This window comes from Podarcis liolepis (assembly GCF_965112155.1).
Source record: "Podarcis liolepis genome assembly, chromosome: 2".
NCBI lineage: Eukaryota > Metazoa > Chordata > Lepidosauria > Squamata > Lacertidae > Podarcis > Podarcis liolepis.
This window is the reverse complement of record NC_139555.1, coordinates 66,538,993-66,556,639: the sequence shown is the minus strand read 5'-3', so window position 1 is coordinate 66,556,639 and position 17,647 is coordinate 66,538,993. Positions and strand designations below refer to the sequence as shown.

Here is a 17,647-nt window from a genome sequence, read left to right as displayed (position 1 = left end):
GAACTGATATGGGTGCCTGATAATGGATGTTTGTGGCTTTTCTTTCCTGCATGACTTGCAATCTTGAGCGTTTAACCTAGAAAAATGTAGGAAACACTTCATCTTAGTCTTTTCCTCCAGCCCTTCAAACAAGAGCTTGGGGAAGGTTGTAAAAACAGAACCTTTCCCATTTGATCCGCAGGTATTCCTTACATTGGACAAAGAAACTAGTGCGCTGAAAGCTATAAAACCTCAGATGCCTGTCTTGAAAACCAGTTCCATATGAATGGAAATTAAAAATAGCATTAGGTTAATATGTGTCTCTACTAAAAGGGGAATGCAGAACCATAGCCATGAACTGTGTGTTTTGGTGGGATGATAGTAAAGTGAATAAATAGTTCTAATTGCAGCCATACAGATCTGTTTTGACACACATTCTGGTGCAAATAATGGTTTTCATTTGTTGACTGACTTAATTCAAACATGCAGGTTACCTGTTCTTCAGGCATGAAATAGATAAAATTGAATTTTAGCTTTTGGCTTCAAGGATTTCTGGCTGTTAAAATTATTAAGTTCTCTAAAAAAATCAAGTTCTTTTGCTGCTTATCATTACAATCCAGTCTTACAAAGCATATTAAAATATCAATAAAATTAAACTAAATGATAGTGTCAGGAAATTAGGTCTTAAACATCAGTAGACCAATCCTAATAAAACAGTCCTAGAATAATAACAACAGAGACCACTGCAGTAAAAATATCTCATATTTCTTCCTAGTGTCTGTGTGTTTGGGGGGGGGGGCGCGTTGGCAGATTTCACTTTGGAATGTTTTCTGTAAACTTGACGCTATCACCAAAGTGAATTGTCTTCACTGTCCTGCAACTATTTTAATCTCTCACAGGAGGAACTCTATCCATTACATTCCTAGCTTATTTTAACATGGGGTATGTGAAGTACTGGCGGAGCAACATACATTCGCTAATCAGTGCAGGGCTGAGAAGCTGTGAAGCCCTTCCTAGGTTAAAAAATGTACTTTGATGCAGGAATAGAAACTTAATAGATAGCTGTTCGCTGCTGCTGCGGTTTAATGATTGCATTTTCCTGCAACTGCCAGGAATTGGACAGCATTTGGTACAATTTGAAGACAAAAAAATTCAAGGGCAATCCCATGTAAACTACAGTGCAATAGTGTCCCCCATCTATAAAGACATGGATATCTGTAAAAAGTACCTTGTTCTTCTGAAAGGGACTTGACTAGATACTGGATGTTCCTGAATAAAACTTATTACTGGCCCACAGCCAGCATCAAAGTGGTTCATGAGGATCATAAAAGTGAACTTAGGGGCATTTTCTGCCAGCAAACATAGCTAACGTTAACATATTCATAATCTCTTCCCAGAGCCACTGAATTTGTCCCACCATCCTGTTTGGATTCACTCTCCATGTTGGCATCTGGTGTGTCAAACACAATTGATATCATCCCCATGACACCAGGCATCCAGAAGCAGCGATAGTTCCATGAGGACTCCTTGCTACAAACTGGCCCAAACCACTTCTAATGCACACGCTGCATTCTTTTCCCATGTTGGATTTCATTTTAAATTTTGTCCACTGAAAATAGTTTTAAGACTTCACTTAAAACCACAGCGAAGTGCCTGCCTACCAGATCCCAAAATAAAAATGGAGCATTAGTATCAAAAGTTGCTGAAAAATCCAGAAATACCAATACCAGGCCCAAAACTAGCCTGAAGCTTTATTAAAATAGATGGAGGAGGGTCTGGAGATGTGAGCCACAACTTCCTGCTAAATCATAAGTTGAAGAATGGAAAACTTGGCAGGATTGAAAACTTGGAGACTGGCCAATAATTGCTAAGGTCTTCTAGATATACCCTGTATCAACTGAAATTTCAAGATCAGTAGCAAAAGGTTCTTAAATATAGCTTAGCAATTTCTTTGGACACTGGTGGAAGCTTCATTGAAGCCTCTGCCTCTGGGTGGGAGAATCCATGAAAACTCTCTTCAGCATATTTTTTCATAGCGTAGTATAAATAGCTGTATACTCTGCAGAGTCTCTTTCCCCTTGTCCATCACACGTGTCTATAAAGGGCACATTATATACGAAGAAGCTTAAAGAGGACTAGGGAAAACGTATTATATACAACACTGCATGCATTCCTGTGTGCAATGTAAATGGAAAAAATATTGCCACTTCCCCAGTAGCAAGGCTATCTGAAAGTACATCTCAGTTTCTTGCCAGTTTTTAGTGTAGAGGAATAAATGTGCTCGTTTTCTTCCTTTCCGAGTTGGGTGATGTCTCTTATTTCAGACTCAGCGGCTCCAAAGTGACCCTGATTTTGAAATTCTCATGTGGCAATTCTCTCCCTTTCACTCTCCTAGTTGCCTACTCTGTGCAGCATAATATTCTGTGGGGACAAATCTGCCATCCCATGTGTGTTTGCAAATTTTAAAGGCATATTAATTAGCCAGGTCTTTTTTTTTAAGGATTTATGTGGAAATACAAGAAAAAGAAAAGGCTTAGTATTGGCCATAAGGTACTACATGTAGTTGATACTAAATTATGGGTGGGCAAACTAAGGCCCGGGGACTGGATCCGGCCCAATCACCTTCTCAATCCGGCCCGCGGGTGGTCCGGGGAATCAGCGTGTTTTTACATGAGTAGAATGTGTCCTTTTATTTAAAATGCATCTCTGGGTTATTTGTGGGGCATAGGAATTCATTCATTTCCCCCCCCCCCGCCACCCCCCAAAAATGTCTGGCCCGCTACAAGGTCTGAGAGACAGTGGACCGGTCCCCTGCTGAAAAAGTTTGCTGACCCCTGTACTAAACTTTCATTTTTGGTTCCTGCATTCATTTATTAATCCTTGTAGATGGTATTTAAAACCGTCCTTAGGTGAAGATAGGAGTTTGTATGGATTTTGCCCATGTTGTCCTGCCTTTTTTCAGGCTGTGATACTTGGTGCCTCTACTTCAGTTCTTTTAATTTTGTTGGCAACTGCTACAATATGACCTATTGTTTCGTTTTCACCATAGGGTTGTTTCATTTGATTCAGTTCTAGGTGTGTGGCAAATGGCTGTAGCGTGCATGTGTTTATGTGTACAAGCAAAGTAACAATGGCCAGTCTTCAGTGGTTCGGTTTTACTTTTAATTTGTCCATCAGCCATATTTTATTGGAATGGTTCCAAGTCTAATGCAATCCTTAGTCTCTAAGCTATATTCTGGAAGGCTAATGGAATAGTAAAACCTTCTTAAAGATAGTTAAATGTGTTGTGGTGTCCTCAGGGTAGCTTCTCCACTAAAGATGTTTTCTTTCCCACCCTGTAGAGGTATCTCATTAAGGTACCCACTAGTGTCATTATTAAGTTTTCATGTGTTTCTCAGTTTTGATGCTAATCTTTATGCATGTGTTTAATTCTGTTTTTGCAGCACCAATGTGGTCATGAATTATTCAGAAATCGAGTCTAAGGTTCGAGAAGCAACCAACGATGATCCGTGGGGACCTTCAGGGCAACTCATGGGAGAGATTGCCAAGTAAGTGATAATTTGACTCAGCAGTGAAGGAAGGTACATCTTTATGCAGAAATACATGTAAGAATTGTTCCTGCTTCACCACTTCTGAAGAATAAATGAGATGGAGAGATCAGTATTAATGGTACTTGGAATGATGGCCACAAGCAACTGTTTATTAAAACCTATTTCCACAAAGCACTGTAACTTGTAGGAGATAAGATTTCCTTCGGGTAGGGGTCTAGCAAAGCATTTTTCAGAAATACAAAATTAGGAAGTTGGTGCTGCTTCGTAAATGCTTTCTCAAGAAGGGCAAATGAATGGCATGATGGGCTAAGATAACAAGGAACTTCTAGTTCTTCATTATTTCCGTTGGTGGGGGGGGGGGAGAGAACTTATCAGCATTGCTAATCTAGTGAGTAATTCTGTATATGAAATACTTCTGTACAAATGTCAGTAGCTCTGTATTTGGGAATGAAGCTCTAATTTAGAGCAAGTCTGCCACCTGCTGTCAAATGCAGGTCCTAGCAGACCTTTCCTGAAAACAGCTAATTCCTCCTTTTGCCTTTCTTTTGTTTTTAGGGCTACCTTTATGTATGAACAGTTTCCAGAACTTATGAACATGCTTTGGACACGAATGCTGAAAGACAACAAAAAGAATTGGCGGAGAGTTTATAAAGTATGTATATAAAATTACTTTTTATGAGCTTCTTCAAGGTTTATTTTTCTTCTAAATATGGCACTTACTTGAATGTTTTAATTTTACAACAGTGCCCTATTGTAATTAACTCAGTTTGTGCTATCATTAACATAATATCCATGCTAAATTTCACAGGTTTCTGGATCCTTTGTGTGCAGTTAGTACAAGCTTGATTTTAATCAAGTTGATTTTTCCTGTGTATGTTTTTAGAGGAGAAGTCTCTGTTGAAAAACAAGGATTTTCTCTTGGTTTTTCTCTACAAAGACTCTTTAATGAATGCCTTCTAGCAATTTTTATGTTTATTAATGTTTTAAATACTGAATAGAGGATTGTCTGTAATTTGATCTTTTAAAACTGGGAAATAACCCTTTTACTGGCCTACTAGTGAGACCCTCATTTTGATATTTGTCTTGAATGTCTCTTTTGCAACTCAATTTACATTTGAAGCAATCTGGAAATGAACACACACATTTACCAGCAATACATTTCACACATTATACTGGACTCCCCCCAATGCACAACTTTGCTAATTACATTTTATCTTGTAACTAACTGAAGAGAAAGCCAGTTACTTGTTCACCATAAAGTATTTGTTCCCTTGTGTTCTTTCAGCTGCATTTGCAATTAAATTCACCATATGCATCATGATACATTTTTTTCTGTTTCCTATAGTATTGAAAAGAGCCTTAAGACTTAAAATATTGTACACTGTATTTAATTCTCAGGCAAGGTTACCCCCACCCGTAGATTTTACCTTATAGTAATTGTTTTCCCTGCAGCATAATATAAATTAATTTTTAATGCTATCATACATAGGATTTAACATTCTTATGGATACTGGTTTCAGATCATTGACATTTATAAACATGCATCTATTGGCATCCAAATGACTTATTTATGTATGATTTCAAAATCAAGGGAAAGCCTGGAAATTGCAAGAAGTTCACAAAATTAAAATACTTTTCAACTTTATTTTTGTTTTGAAGTTTGTTTAAATTTACCTGAAAATAGTGAGTTTCATACATCAACACATTTCCTGCAGAAAGCTACATAGATAAATTGCCATAAAAATGCTTTTAAATGGAAAAACACTTGGGAATAAGGCAATTGCAAAAAAAGAGAGACACAAAAGAAAATTGTTTCATTCTGTAGAGTTCAGGGTGTTTTTTTTTTCTTTCCTCCTTCTTCGTCTTAAATTGCCTTAACCATAATTTCCCCCTCCTGGAGAACATTCTTCAGGCAAATAACTTATGATTTAATGTTCTACATTTTTTGTCTTAGTGAGTAAATGCAGTTTTAAATTTGTACACTGTATTATGAGTGGTTCTTGCTTTAAGGAGCCACAATCTTCAAGGTGGCTTATTTAAATGGGAACAAATCCTGCTTTTGTTTACTAATTTTTGTGCATTTAGGCTTTTCTTTTTATTGCAGTTAAAAATACTGATGGCTTTTGTTCATGCAATAATAAGGTGCTTTGTATTTTTATAGTCTCTGCTGCTCCTATCTTACCTCATAAGGAATGGATCAGAGCGTGTTGTTACAAGTGCCAGAGAACACATTTATGATTTGCGATCCCTGGAAAATTACCACTTTGTAGGTGAGCGATAGAAAAATCTTATAAGCAAATTAAAACAGTAGTTGGAGTTGTCAGTCACCTGAACCAGCTTAGAAGCTTCCCCGCTCTAATTAGAATGTGACTGTTGCCGGTTGTGTGAAGAGTGCAGAATTCAAGACGTGGGACCCTAGAGTATTAATTAGTGAAGACAAGAACTTGCAGAAAAGACTGGCTAATAACAACAGAACCAACACAACATGAGTGTTCGGGTTTATATTAAAATATGCACTAGAGACTGGTCCCCTGTGGTGTGTGTAAAGGAATAGCTTTAATCATATGGGAAGAAAAGGTTAGAGCTCCAAAACATACACATCTGTTTGAAGCTGGGGTTTTTCCCCCTCCCACCAAATAATATTTACAGTGGAAAGGCAGCAAGGCCAGTGTGTGTTCTGAATAAGAAAGAGGCTTAGAGAAGTGAAGCAAATTTTAGTTTGTAGTGCACTCGGGCTGACAGCATTTTTAAAATACAGTTTTGAAGCAAGACAGAAATATAGCAATTAGTATTTTGAAGAAAAACTGCCTTCCCAAAAAGGTTGAGAGAGGAGGTTGCTTTAAATGGGTTAAAATTGGCAGAAGATGTGTTTCTGTTTTTGAATCTTTTTTAACTAATATTTTTAGTAGATCAGTAGCATTTAAGAAGCTTTCTCAGTTGACATTGTTTTCAAATGCTATCCCTTAGATTAAGATGAAATTTTGGTTATAAAAAAACTGTACTGTTCACTCATTACAGAGAATTGCTTTGGAATACCATAACCTTAAAATATTTTGTGTTCTTTTTATATCTATTTTTTTTTCAGGGTACTTAATGCTTGAGGTTAACTGCTTCTACTAAATTGCTTCTTTTTTATATACGCTCACACAGATGAGAATGGCAAAGACCAAGGTATAAATATACGTCAGAAGGTGAAAGAAATGGTAGAATTTGCCCAGGACGATGATAGACTTCGTGAAGAGAGGAAAAAGGCAAAGAAAAACAAAGATAAATACATTGGGGTTTCTTCAGACAGTGTTGGAGGATTCAGATACAGTGAGTACAGCACTGTAATCAGTAGTTGGCATATTGCAACGTTAGCTTGGTTTTGTGGATATGCTATAATAAATATATGTTCTTTAAAAAATATATGAGTGGCATCACCAATCTACATAGGTGTCATTATCTGAAGGAAGTAGACCTTCATATGGCTGAGCAGCGAGGGGAGATTAGCAAATTAAATTAACAGCCTTTCCGTCAGATTGTAGAAGATGGAGAAAAGGGGGAGCAGGACTGCCCTATCAGCTTTGCTGAGAGACTAGCTCCTTCCAGCTCCTCTCTATGAACTGTTTGCACCAAAACGGGTCCTTATTGGAACTTTGTAACGTTAAGAAGCAGTGTGTGGGTTTATGCTTTTCCTTCTTTTGCCCAATCTGATTCTTTTTGTGTTGTGTCTTTTTGGATTATCAGCCCAAGGGCAGGGGCTGTCTTGCTTTTATTGCTCTGAAAGCTTTTTCAGTGAGGAGGGAAGTAAAGAAGTTACACACAGAGAGAAATAACCTTAGTTCATAACATAGAGGAGACGGTAAGTACCTATTTTTCCGTGTACAAGACACCCCTATGTATAAGACGACCCCAATTTTTTTGAACCCAAAATTAAATCAATATTTTTAGGTTGCCAAAGTTGTTCAGCTTTTGGGGGGCAATAGCACTCAAGGTTGTTGATCGCCCCGCCAAAAAACCGTGTATGAGGCAAACCCCCCCCCCCCATTTTTGAGTCAAAAAATGGAAGGGAAAAATCGTCTTATACACAGAAAAATACAGTATATACTGGAAGAGGTTTGCATTAAGATTCCTTACGAAATCCCTACAGTTGGCTAGATAAGGATAAGCTTATTGGATTCTCTGGCAACGCAGATTGTTTGTATACAAACAGTGATTAGCTTCGGACTCTCCTAACAGTTGCTACTGCTGTCAAGTGTTTTGGACTGCAAACAAAGCTGTCTTCTCCCACCCCACTCTACTCAAGGGACCACTTCTCCATTATGCTGTCCTATGTGGCTCAGATGTCTCTGCGAATAAGACAATTACGTAGGCAAGCTGGCCATGTGGGTCTTTCCTATTTGTTGTTGTGACACATATGCACATACACATACTTTGTAGCACATGGGGTTGCACCAGGGGGAATACTTTTTTCAGGGCAAAGTGTGGGGAGGGGGAGTGTAAAAGGGTCTAGAATTATTCAGCGTTGTGTGTGGAACAATATTGATCTCGAAACTGCAGATAATGTTTGTCTAACATTATAAGGCAACACTTTTGAACTAGTTTCCCCTGAGGCCTGATTCTTATATTTACCATTGCAGCATGAGAGCTGCCTCTGTGTGGGCCAGACCCATCCCCAAAAAGCTCATGCTCCGACCACAATGAACCAGAGTGACAGATTATGTTGAAAGTCTTTGGCCTTTGGCTGTGGGAAGAAGAACCCATTGGAATCCTTCCTTATCTTGTAAAAACCCAATATAGGATATTTGAATAGGCCAGCAAGGGGGGGGGGGATTGTCCAGTGCGTTGTAGAGTATTTGAGTTACAGGTGTCTGTCTGTCTGCTAGCCAGAAGTTGTGGGGATCTCCTCCCTGCAGTGAATTCCATCTCTTACAGAACAACTCGGTCCTTTCAAGGTAGCTGATCTGTAGAAGCTTGCTTATGCATATTCTGGGTTATACAACACATATTGCAATCCCATTTCTCTATAGGACTCTGATGCCATGGTACAGTGGGGGGAAATGCATAGAAATGTAAATGCATAGAAATTTTAGAAATGCATAGAAATTTAAAATCTACAATGGAATGTTTAAACAACAGGAAACCCAAAACAATAACAACAATAATCATAATTAATAATAATTTATTATTTATACCCCGCCCATCTGGCTGGGTTTTCCCAGCCACTCTGGGTGGCTTCCAACCAAATATTAAAAACAATACAGCGTCAGACTTTAAAAACTTCCCTAAACAGGGCCGCCTTCAGTTGTCTTTGAGAAGTAAAATAGTTGTTTATTGCCTTGACATCTGCTGGGAGGGCGTTCCACAGGGCAGGGGCCACTACCAAGAAGGCCCTCTGCCTAGTTCCCTGTAACCTCACTTATCACAGTGAGGGAACCGCCAGAAGGTCCTCAGCGCTGGACTTCAGTGTCTGGGCTGGATAATGGGATGGAGATGCTCCTTCAGGTAGACAGGACTGAGGCCTTGCACCTGGGATAAATTTGAGCAGAGTAAGGCTGTTCAGCTAGTTGAAAATACAATAATTTCAAATAGCTGGGCAAATAAAACTTCTTAAACTGGAACTATAAAGGATACAGAGGGGAACTGAGACTTGACGTGCCACCTCAGAAGCATCCCTCTCTTTCGTACATGCATAATCTCATTCTTCTGTAAAGGGAACATAGCTTGGGGATGTCCTGCTGTTGGGCTTTCCTTGGGCATCTGGTTGGCTACTGTGAGAAGAGGATGACAGACTAGATGGGCCACTGGCTTGCTCCAGGAACTTCTTATATTCTACCATGCATAAAGAGGTTTCCCACTTATGTGAATGGCATAGCCTTGCACCTGGGATTCCTAATGTGCTTTGAAGCAGCTGGGTTGTGGCTTCCTCATGTATATAAACTAGAGTGGGGTTTGCATATGTGTTATCAGGGTGAACTCACTGTATGCACCATCACGGTTAGGAGTACGATACTCCTGATTTGAGTGGGTCACACTGTGCAGGATAGTCCTCCTAAGAAGTTAGGTAGGTGGATGTCATGAATCAAATTGGCTCAGATAATGGGAGCATTAACACAGAAGGTGAAACAGAGAATCATAGAGTTGGAAAGGACCGCAAGAGTCATCTAGTCCAACCCCTGCAATGCAGGAATCTTTTTGTCCGGTGTGGGGTTCAAACACACAGCCCTAAGGTTAAGAGTCTCATTCTCTACCGACTGAGCTATCTCACTAAGATGCCCAATCTGTATTTACCGTATTTTTCGCACCATAGCACGCACCTTGGTTTAGAGGGGGGAGAACAAGAAAAAAAAAAATCTCCCCCTCTTTGCCCAGCGCCCCTTCAGCGAAGCGGCAGAAGGCGCTGTGCAGAGAGGGGGAGAATTTTCCCCCTCTTGTTTTCCCGCTCTAAAACAAGGTGCCATTTCAGGCGGCTACCTTGGAAGCCTGGAGAGCGAGAGGGGTCGGTGTGCACCGACCCCTCTCGCTCTCCAGGCTTCAGGTTCCTTTCGACCTGCTCTTTGGGGCTGGCGGGGGGAAGCCCACCACCAGCCCCAAAGAGCAGGTCAGGGAGCAGCGGAGAGGCTGCTGCCATAGTCGCGCGTCACCTCTCCAGCTGGGAGAGGGTCGCGGGGCTATGGCGTCTTCGCTCCATAGGACGCACACACATTTCCCCTTCATTTTTGAAGGGGAAAAAGTGCGTCCTATAGAGCGAAAAATACGGTACATGTCTGTAATATTCCTTTGGAATATTTGGTAGGCTAAGCCTCAGTTTTATTTAGGAATTCGATTAATGCTGGAGGCTTTGTAATGAGATAGTTTTAAAGCTTCAATATATTGGCTCTTCTGGTACTTTTTAATAAAATGTGCACACAGAAGATAAATGGAAGATTAAAATTCGTTATGGAATTCATAGAATCATAGAATTTTAGAGTTGGAAAGGGTCCCGAGGGTCATCTAGTCCAGCTCTCTGTGGTGCAGGAATCATGCTAAGCTTTGCAAATGTGCTGGCAGTTTTATTGCTGCACCAGTTGAGACACTGTTTTAATACAATTGAGCAATGCTGCCGTCTCATACTCTTAGTTAGCAACTAGTTGGGGATACTTGGTTCTCGGCAATGTGAAGCAAATTTTGTTTAGGTGGTAATTTTTTGGTGGCGATACAGTGTTGAGAAATTAAAGAGTCCCTAGTAACGCATAAGGGGATAAGATGCTTCATTTTCCTTAATAGATTTAAAGAGCCTTTAAAATTGGTGATTGAGGCTAGACATATTGCCAGCTGTTTTCACACTTGTCTTGCAGGGTTTGGTACAACCTTCTGTATTCATGAGGTTTTGAAACATATACAGTCTCTGAAAGGTTTCCAGTTTTCTACGGCAGGCTGGCTAGAAAACAAATCAGGTTCATTTCTCACAAGTTGCTCATAAAACCAGGGTTCATTTCTTTAGGTGAGGGAAGCCTTTTAGCCTGCTCTTACAATGTCTGGTCTTATTCTGGAGTTCGATGCCTTGCCTTACAATTCGTCAACATCTTTTGAGTACATTTTGGACCAATTAACTGTTGGCATAACATGCTTACTCTTGGTAATAATATTGCTGCAGCATCATGAAAGTTTCTGTTTGCTTTGAAAACTGTTAAAGGTCTGTTGACAAGAATTAGTGGCATTTTTGGTTAAATCTCCCCTCACCCTTTTTAAAAAAATTACTATCTACCTATATTATTTAGATGAAAGATATGATACTGAGCCGAAGTCCAAGTGGGATGAAGAATGGGATAAAAACAAAGGCGGATTTCCATTCAGTGATAAGTTAGGTGAGCTGGGTGATAAAATCGGGAGCACAATTGATGACACCATCAGCAAGTTCCGGAGGAAAGACAGAGAGGATTCTCCAGAAAGATGCAGGTACTTACTTATTTTTACATTGTTTTACATTGTTGCTGTATTGATTGTCCTTTTCATAACCTCTTTTTAGCTTTTGCCAGTTTCTTTCCTGTAATTGTGGGATACGTTTGAAATCCTGAAAATGTTGGCTTTCATCTTTTAAGCACTATAGTCCTTATAGCTATGGAAGAATAAGCTGAAAACATATGGGCTGGCTTCCCCATGTGGTTTAAGCGTCTAAAAAAGGAATGGGTACCAGTGTGTATCAGGCTGTGATTTCTTCACTTAGCATTGTGCCATCTCTTCTTCAGGGCCCCATGCTGTTCTATAAATTAAATTTAAGCACACTCATAGCTTGGAAATTGGTAGACCGTTATCTAAACGAGAGGGTTCCTTCTTCCCATGGAAGAGCCTTTGACTTACAAAGGAATGGAGCAAGACATGATTTGCCTGTTTATCCCTGCAAGTCCCTGCACCTCCTCCCATGTAGTTAGAGAGGGTCCCCCAACCATCTGCTATACATTAGGAGGAGTAAGAGGGAAATCAGCAAAAATAATCTTCCCTCCTTCCGTCAGTGTGAGCATTCCATGAGTACAATTCTGCATTTGGAATTTTTAACGGTAGATCCCACCCCTTTGTGCCCTAGAACACTTATTTTAGCCAATGAGAATAATAGTTAAGCACATGGTTGTAATTTTTTGTTTGTGAATTTTTCTGTTCATAGCCTTGTAGGTTTTGTAGCACAGAATTTAAGATTTCCTTCTTGTAGGTAATTTGTTGGGAAAATCTAGTCTTTCAGTGGCCAAAGTACCAAGAAGAAATTGTGCTAAAAGCAATGAAAATCTGGCTCTCTGAGTCATCTAGAAGATCTGCAGCCTCCCTGGTAATCCAAGTTTTTAAGATGTCCAAGAGACCCTATAAATCACGAGAAATAGGCTTTAGTTTGGATTCTCTTGTCCTTCTATCTCTTTTACATGTGCATACCTCTGCAGTTGGCACCATTATTTCAGTAATATGGGGTATGACCATTCCTTGCAGGCGGGCAGCTAAACATAAAGCAGTCAATATAGAACAATTTGAAGTGGACAACACATTACATGAGACATCCCAAATCTATGTAGCCCACAACAATTCTAACTGCCTTCTGTAAAAATTGTTGAAGGAGTTTGCTATCCTACAATTGTAAGGCTAATCAGGGCCCTATTGAATAGTTTATTAAAATTCCAATCATCTTGGCTTTCATTTAAAAAAAAAAAAAATTCACTTTCAGATTGTTGCGTTTAGAAAAATGGCAAAAACTCTGGTGAAGTTTTCCGTAGAGAAGCTGTATGTTCTAACCCAGAAAGAGGCAATGCTTTCATTTGTCTCAACTGTAGTAGGGGTCTAATTTTGTCGCTAGCAGTGAAATGGAGTGAAGGAGTATCTTGGGTTTTTTAGATTATTAAGAGTGTATGGAGGAAAATAGCTACATTTTTTGTTTTGATTGTGTCCAAGTCATAAAAGTTGAAAGATAGAACATTTTGCTACTTTCTCTTAGCCTAAAGAAATGGCTGCTTACTTTTCAGCTAACCTTTTCATAAAGTACAGTGGACACTTGTTTATGAGATCATTTAATGTCCTCTACATTAAAAGGAAAACATTTTGGAGGTTTTGCCTGCTGTGCAAACTCCAATAGTTGATCTGTTCAACAAGTGGATTGAACTTTATCGTCAGTAGATCAAACTGATACTTAATAGTTTCTGATACTGCTGTGGAAGCCTTTACACAAATCTCATCTGGATGAGATTAAAGCAGTAGGAGCTTTCATATATTTAATATTTTTCACAACAGCATGTTGGAAGAATAAAAAATTCATTAAGGTGCTAAAGTTGTACTTCTTTCCAGTGGTTTTTTTTCTTTTTCTTTTGAAAGGTGAATTGATCTTGAGAGGGGAATTTAGCAGTGTATTAAATGTTAAACCAGATGTATCAAATCAGACTAAATCTACAATATATTCCACTCTGTTCTGAATCTTTATATGATGTGTGGAGATTTTTAAATGGCAACACACACTATTATTTGGGCCCTTTTTCCTGTTTCCATGGCTATATTTTTGTTTCTCTAACAAAATATAAGAGACAGTGTATTTTCATTTTACATGGAAATTTTAGGAATATATTCTCACATGATGGATGTTTTTAGCTTTTATTTACTATAGCAGGGTATAGTACAAAGTGTGGGAGTAGAAATACCTCCTCTTGTCTTCACTTCCCTCCCTCTCCACCCACAGAAAAATTGAACTTCATTCAGTTGAACATTTATTCAACATAATCTGAGAAAATTTTAACTATGTTTTGTAAGCATTATGCTTTTTTTTAAAAAAAGAACAAATTATAAAAGAAAATCAAGTTTTGAAAGAGCACACAATTGATTTTTCTAAAGAATTTAAGAATGAAGAAAAATATGAGTGTATAAACTTACTCTTTAGCAGTATTGTAGGAAATAACTTCTAGGGAGTACCTAATCTCAGGCCAACAACCCACCACACAGTTTGCTAGGAAAAAACAGGGCAGACTAGAGAGATTCTAAGCACTGGAAAATGAGACAGAAGCTGGGGGAGTGCACTAAAGAGGAGCGAACAACAGCAGCTCTTCAAAATTCCAAGGATTATGACTGCTTGGTGTTCAAACAACTCATCAGTCATAACTCTGACTTCATTCATTGGCTAAAAACATTGAAAGGTGGGAGCAGCCAGGCTGACTCTTCTCACAGAAATAACTTAGAAGCATCCTTGTACATTTTCCTTCACAATTTTCTTTCTAGAGATTTTATTTTTTTAATGGCAACTCAGAGCTGGCTCTGGGACTGGTACATCGGTACCCATCTCTCAGTGATCCCAGCTCTGCCTTTGGAAGTTGGGGTATTGGTGACTAGAGGCAGGGCCTTTTCGGTGATGGCATCCTAGCATTGAAATACCCTCAGTTGCTCACTGTTGATCTAGGTGCAGGTCAAGTCTGTTTTATTAGCATGATATTTTAATGAATGCCCATTTTAGGGGTTTGGGGGCTATCTGCTTTTAATTTTCTTCTCTTTTCATATCAGTATTGTATTGGTTGTATTTGGTAATGATTTGATTATGTCATTAATTTGCTTTCATATGACTTCATACTCTGCCTTGGGAAAGATTTCTGAATTTACAGATGGGACAGGAATGAATAAGTAAAACCATTACATGGGCAGCAAACCCAGAAACACTTCTTCCGTTATTTCTTCACCTCATTGGGGCTTGCGTTTCTGCGCAAACCCTCTTGAAAGGAAGAGAGTGTGCTCTGCAGCAGTGCTTGGCGAATTTATTCCCTCTACACTTGGTTGGGGCTGTTAGGCCCCCTTATTACTTTGCATCTGTAATCTCTGTTGGAATAGAAAATGAAATGCTGGGTATTTATGTTCACTGATCTTAATGAATTAAATGACCTTTGCTGGCAAGCAGATAATATGCTGAGATGCAGTGGGAGGCATAACTAAGTAATAATAATAATGGGCAAAGCCTGAGCCATTGTTAGTGGAGAACAAAGGCTACCCCACAGAGCATACTGCAGTTTGTGTTACCTCCATGCTGACAACAAGACAGCCTTTCTGAAATTAGGTGACTCAGTGCTCTATTGCTTATTGAAACAGAGAAACCTTTCACAGTTATATTTCAAGTTACAATTGCATGTGTTATTCAACAGTGCATCTTGCCCTGTACCAATTGCATACCTTAATAATGAAAAACATCATACAATGTAAAAACTGTTTACCTTCCAAATAAAAGTACAGCTGTGGGTAACTTAATTTTGCTGGAGGCTTAACCTGCCCCTCGCCGAAAACACTGGTCAAGTAATGACTTTTCAAAACAATTTATAAAGTTGCGTATACGTAGGCCGAATGCAGTTTTAAGGCTTGTTCCTTGAAAACTATGATATACAAATCAGAAATCTGCCTCTGGTATGAATTTCCAAATTCCATTTCTTTGTTGGCCTCAACCATAGTATCTCTGCCAATACTAGCCTGGGTTCCTTCCTATCCTAACCATGGTTTCAAGTGCATTTGCAAACCCTGCTTAAGCTGGCATTAGCCTTAAAATTAGTTGCTGTTGGTGTAAATGTATTGCTAAATCATGATGAAGGCTGATGACAGAAAGGAAAAGGAATTGCACTGGAAGGTGGAAGATAAAGCCTGTTCTTCAGCTTGCAGGCCATGGTTTTGCAAGAAGCTGCTATCCGCGTCAGCTGTATGGAGGCAGACTTTGTGAGGTCTGCACAAACTATGAATATTGTAAATAGATAAATCTACACATTTATTTATTTATTTACAATATTTATAAATTCTGTGTAGACCTCACAAACATAAGAATGTTACACCAATAAGCATTTTTTTAAAAAAAACACACGCAACGACAGAATGGATAAGACAACTTGTTTGTGGGGGGGGGGGACCCACTCTCATGGGGCAAGCTGGATCTGTTGGTGACAGATTTGGGAGGTGGGCAGGGAGATGCCACAGTGGGAGCTGGATGAAGACAGCCCCTCAAGCTTCTTTATTGTTCACCCTGTTCAGGGCAAGATTTAGTCTATATTAATATAATACAGACTTTTGAAATTGCCCCTTCCTGAACCCCAATTTACTAGGATCTTATGCTGCTTCCAAAGAAAAGGTTGGGCTTTAACATTTTGTGGAAAGGAAATTCTAAAGCAGGGTATGACTTCCAAGCAGATTTTGTGCAGTATACACAGCAGGTATAGGATAGCTGCACAAAGGATATGTAATTGTAGAGTCCCATGATTATGAGGACATACATATTTACTGTGTCATTGTCCAAAAGAAAATGAGACTTCTCACCAGATACAATTGGTAGAGACTGTTTTTGCGCAATGCTTCAGCTGATATCAGTTGATCAGCCTTTCCAGTTGGAGTGTGGGGAATTGGCAGTGTGGCCCAATGATCCAAACAAAGTCTTTGCCATCTCAGTGAAGAAGTAGCATTTATAGTGTAATATTGTGTAGTGAAGCTTAATGAGCACTCCCCCCCCCCCCATAATTCTCTAATTGAGAAAGCAAGCTTGGCTAGTAATGGTGCAAATGGTCCAAAGCAGTCACAAAATGGGTGGTAGGCTTGGGAAACCTTGAAACAACATCTTTTATAACTGGAATGGGGAACTTCTGGCTCAGGGACTGAATACAGTTTTCACCACTACCCCTGTTTCTCCCCAGCCGTACCTTCTTCCCCAGCCCATAGTCCCTCTCTGAGTTATCCCCCCTCACCATCCCTGCCCCATATACTCCTGAAATACTTTTGCCTGACTGGAATGTATCATTGAACAGCAATAATGCCTTTTGCTTTCCTAGATAGTGGATGGAGAAATTGGGGTGGATCCTATACATGGGCTATGAGTAGAAATATCTTATTTGAGCCAGGCTGGATTCTAGTCTTCTGTATAAAGATAAGAACCACCACCATTGCTCCACCCACTTTTGCCTACCACAGACTTGCTTGTTTAGAAAATCTCTGCTTAAATATTTTCTTGACTGAAATTCCCTCTAAAAGATCTTGATGACCAGATAGCTTTGCTAGCTACCTTTTCAAGTTCTTTTGTCCCCCTTTTGGTCTGTAATATGGTTTTTGTTGTTTCCTCCCTTCACAGTGATAGCGATGAGGAAAAGAGATCTAGAAAAGCTAAATCGCCTAAAGGAGAATTCAAAGATGAGGAGGAGACAGTGACCACAAAACACATCCATATTACACAAGCCACAGAGACCACCACCACCAGACACAAGCGCACAGCAAACCCTTCCAAAACCATTGACCTGGGAGCAGCTGCACATTACACAGGGGACAAAGGAAGTCCAGACCAGAATGCTTACACTCAGCAATCTATAGCAAAGGTAGGAGGGGAAAGAAGGCACAACTGTACCTTTGAATTTGCATTTTTCCTAATCAAGTACTGTTTTCATTAAAGGTAATAAATCTGGAGTCTTCCAAGTGTGCCATAGGGAGTAATTCACTGAAAGCACTGGAACTGCATTTGGGTTAAGCAGTTGCTCCTCATCTCATGTGATTTAGGCATATAGAACAAGCTCAGACCAAAGAATGACGCAGCACCTAGGTTGATACTGGTTTGGACAGTCTCCAGGGTGTTTGAATCCCAAGCTGTGAAGGGCTTCAAAGGTAAGAAACTATCTGGTAACTAGGGCAGGTTG

The 17,647-nt window shown here is 39.6% G+C and overlaps 1 protein-coding gene across 1 annotated transcript in view; it reads left to right on the top strand.

Annotated features, from left to right (window-relative positions):
• Window positions 1-17,647, top strand: part of CLINT1 (clathrin interactor 1) — a 68,385-nt gene that overhangs the window by 33,436 nt on the left and 17,302 nt on the right. Inside the window, exons 2-7 of the mRNA XM_083488369.1 lie at window positions 3,423-3,527; window positions 4,086-4,182; window positions 5,692-5,800; window positions 6,681-6,845; window positions 11,273-11,450; window positions 17,092-17,332. Of these exons, the coding sequence (XP_083344495.1) occupies window positions 3,423-3,527; window positions 4,086-4,182; window positions 5,692-5,800; window positions 6,681-6,845; window positions 11,273-11,450; window positions 17,092-17,332 (895 nt within the window). The remainder of the gene's footprint in view (window positions 1-3,422; window positions 3,528-4,085; window positions 4,183-5,691; window positions 5,801-6,680; window positions 6,846-11,272; window positions 11,451-17,091; window positions 17,333-17,647) is intronic.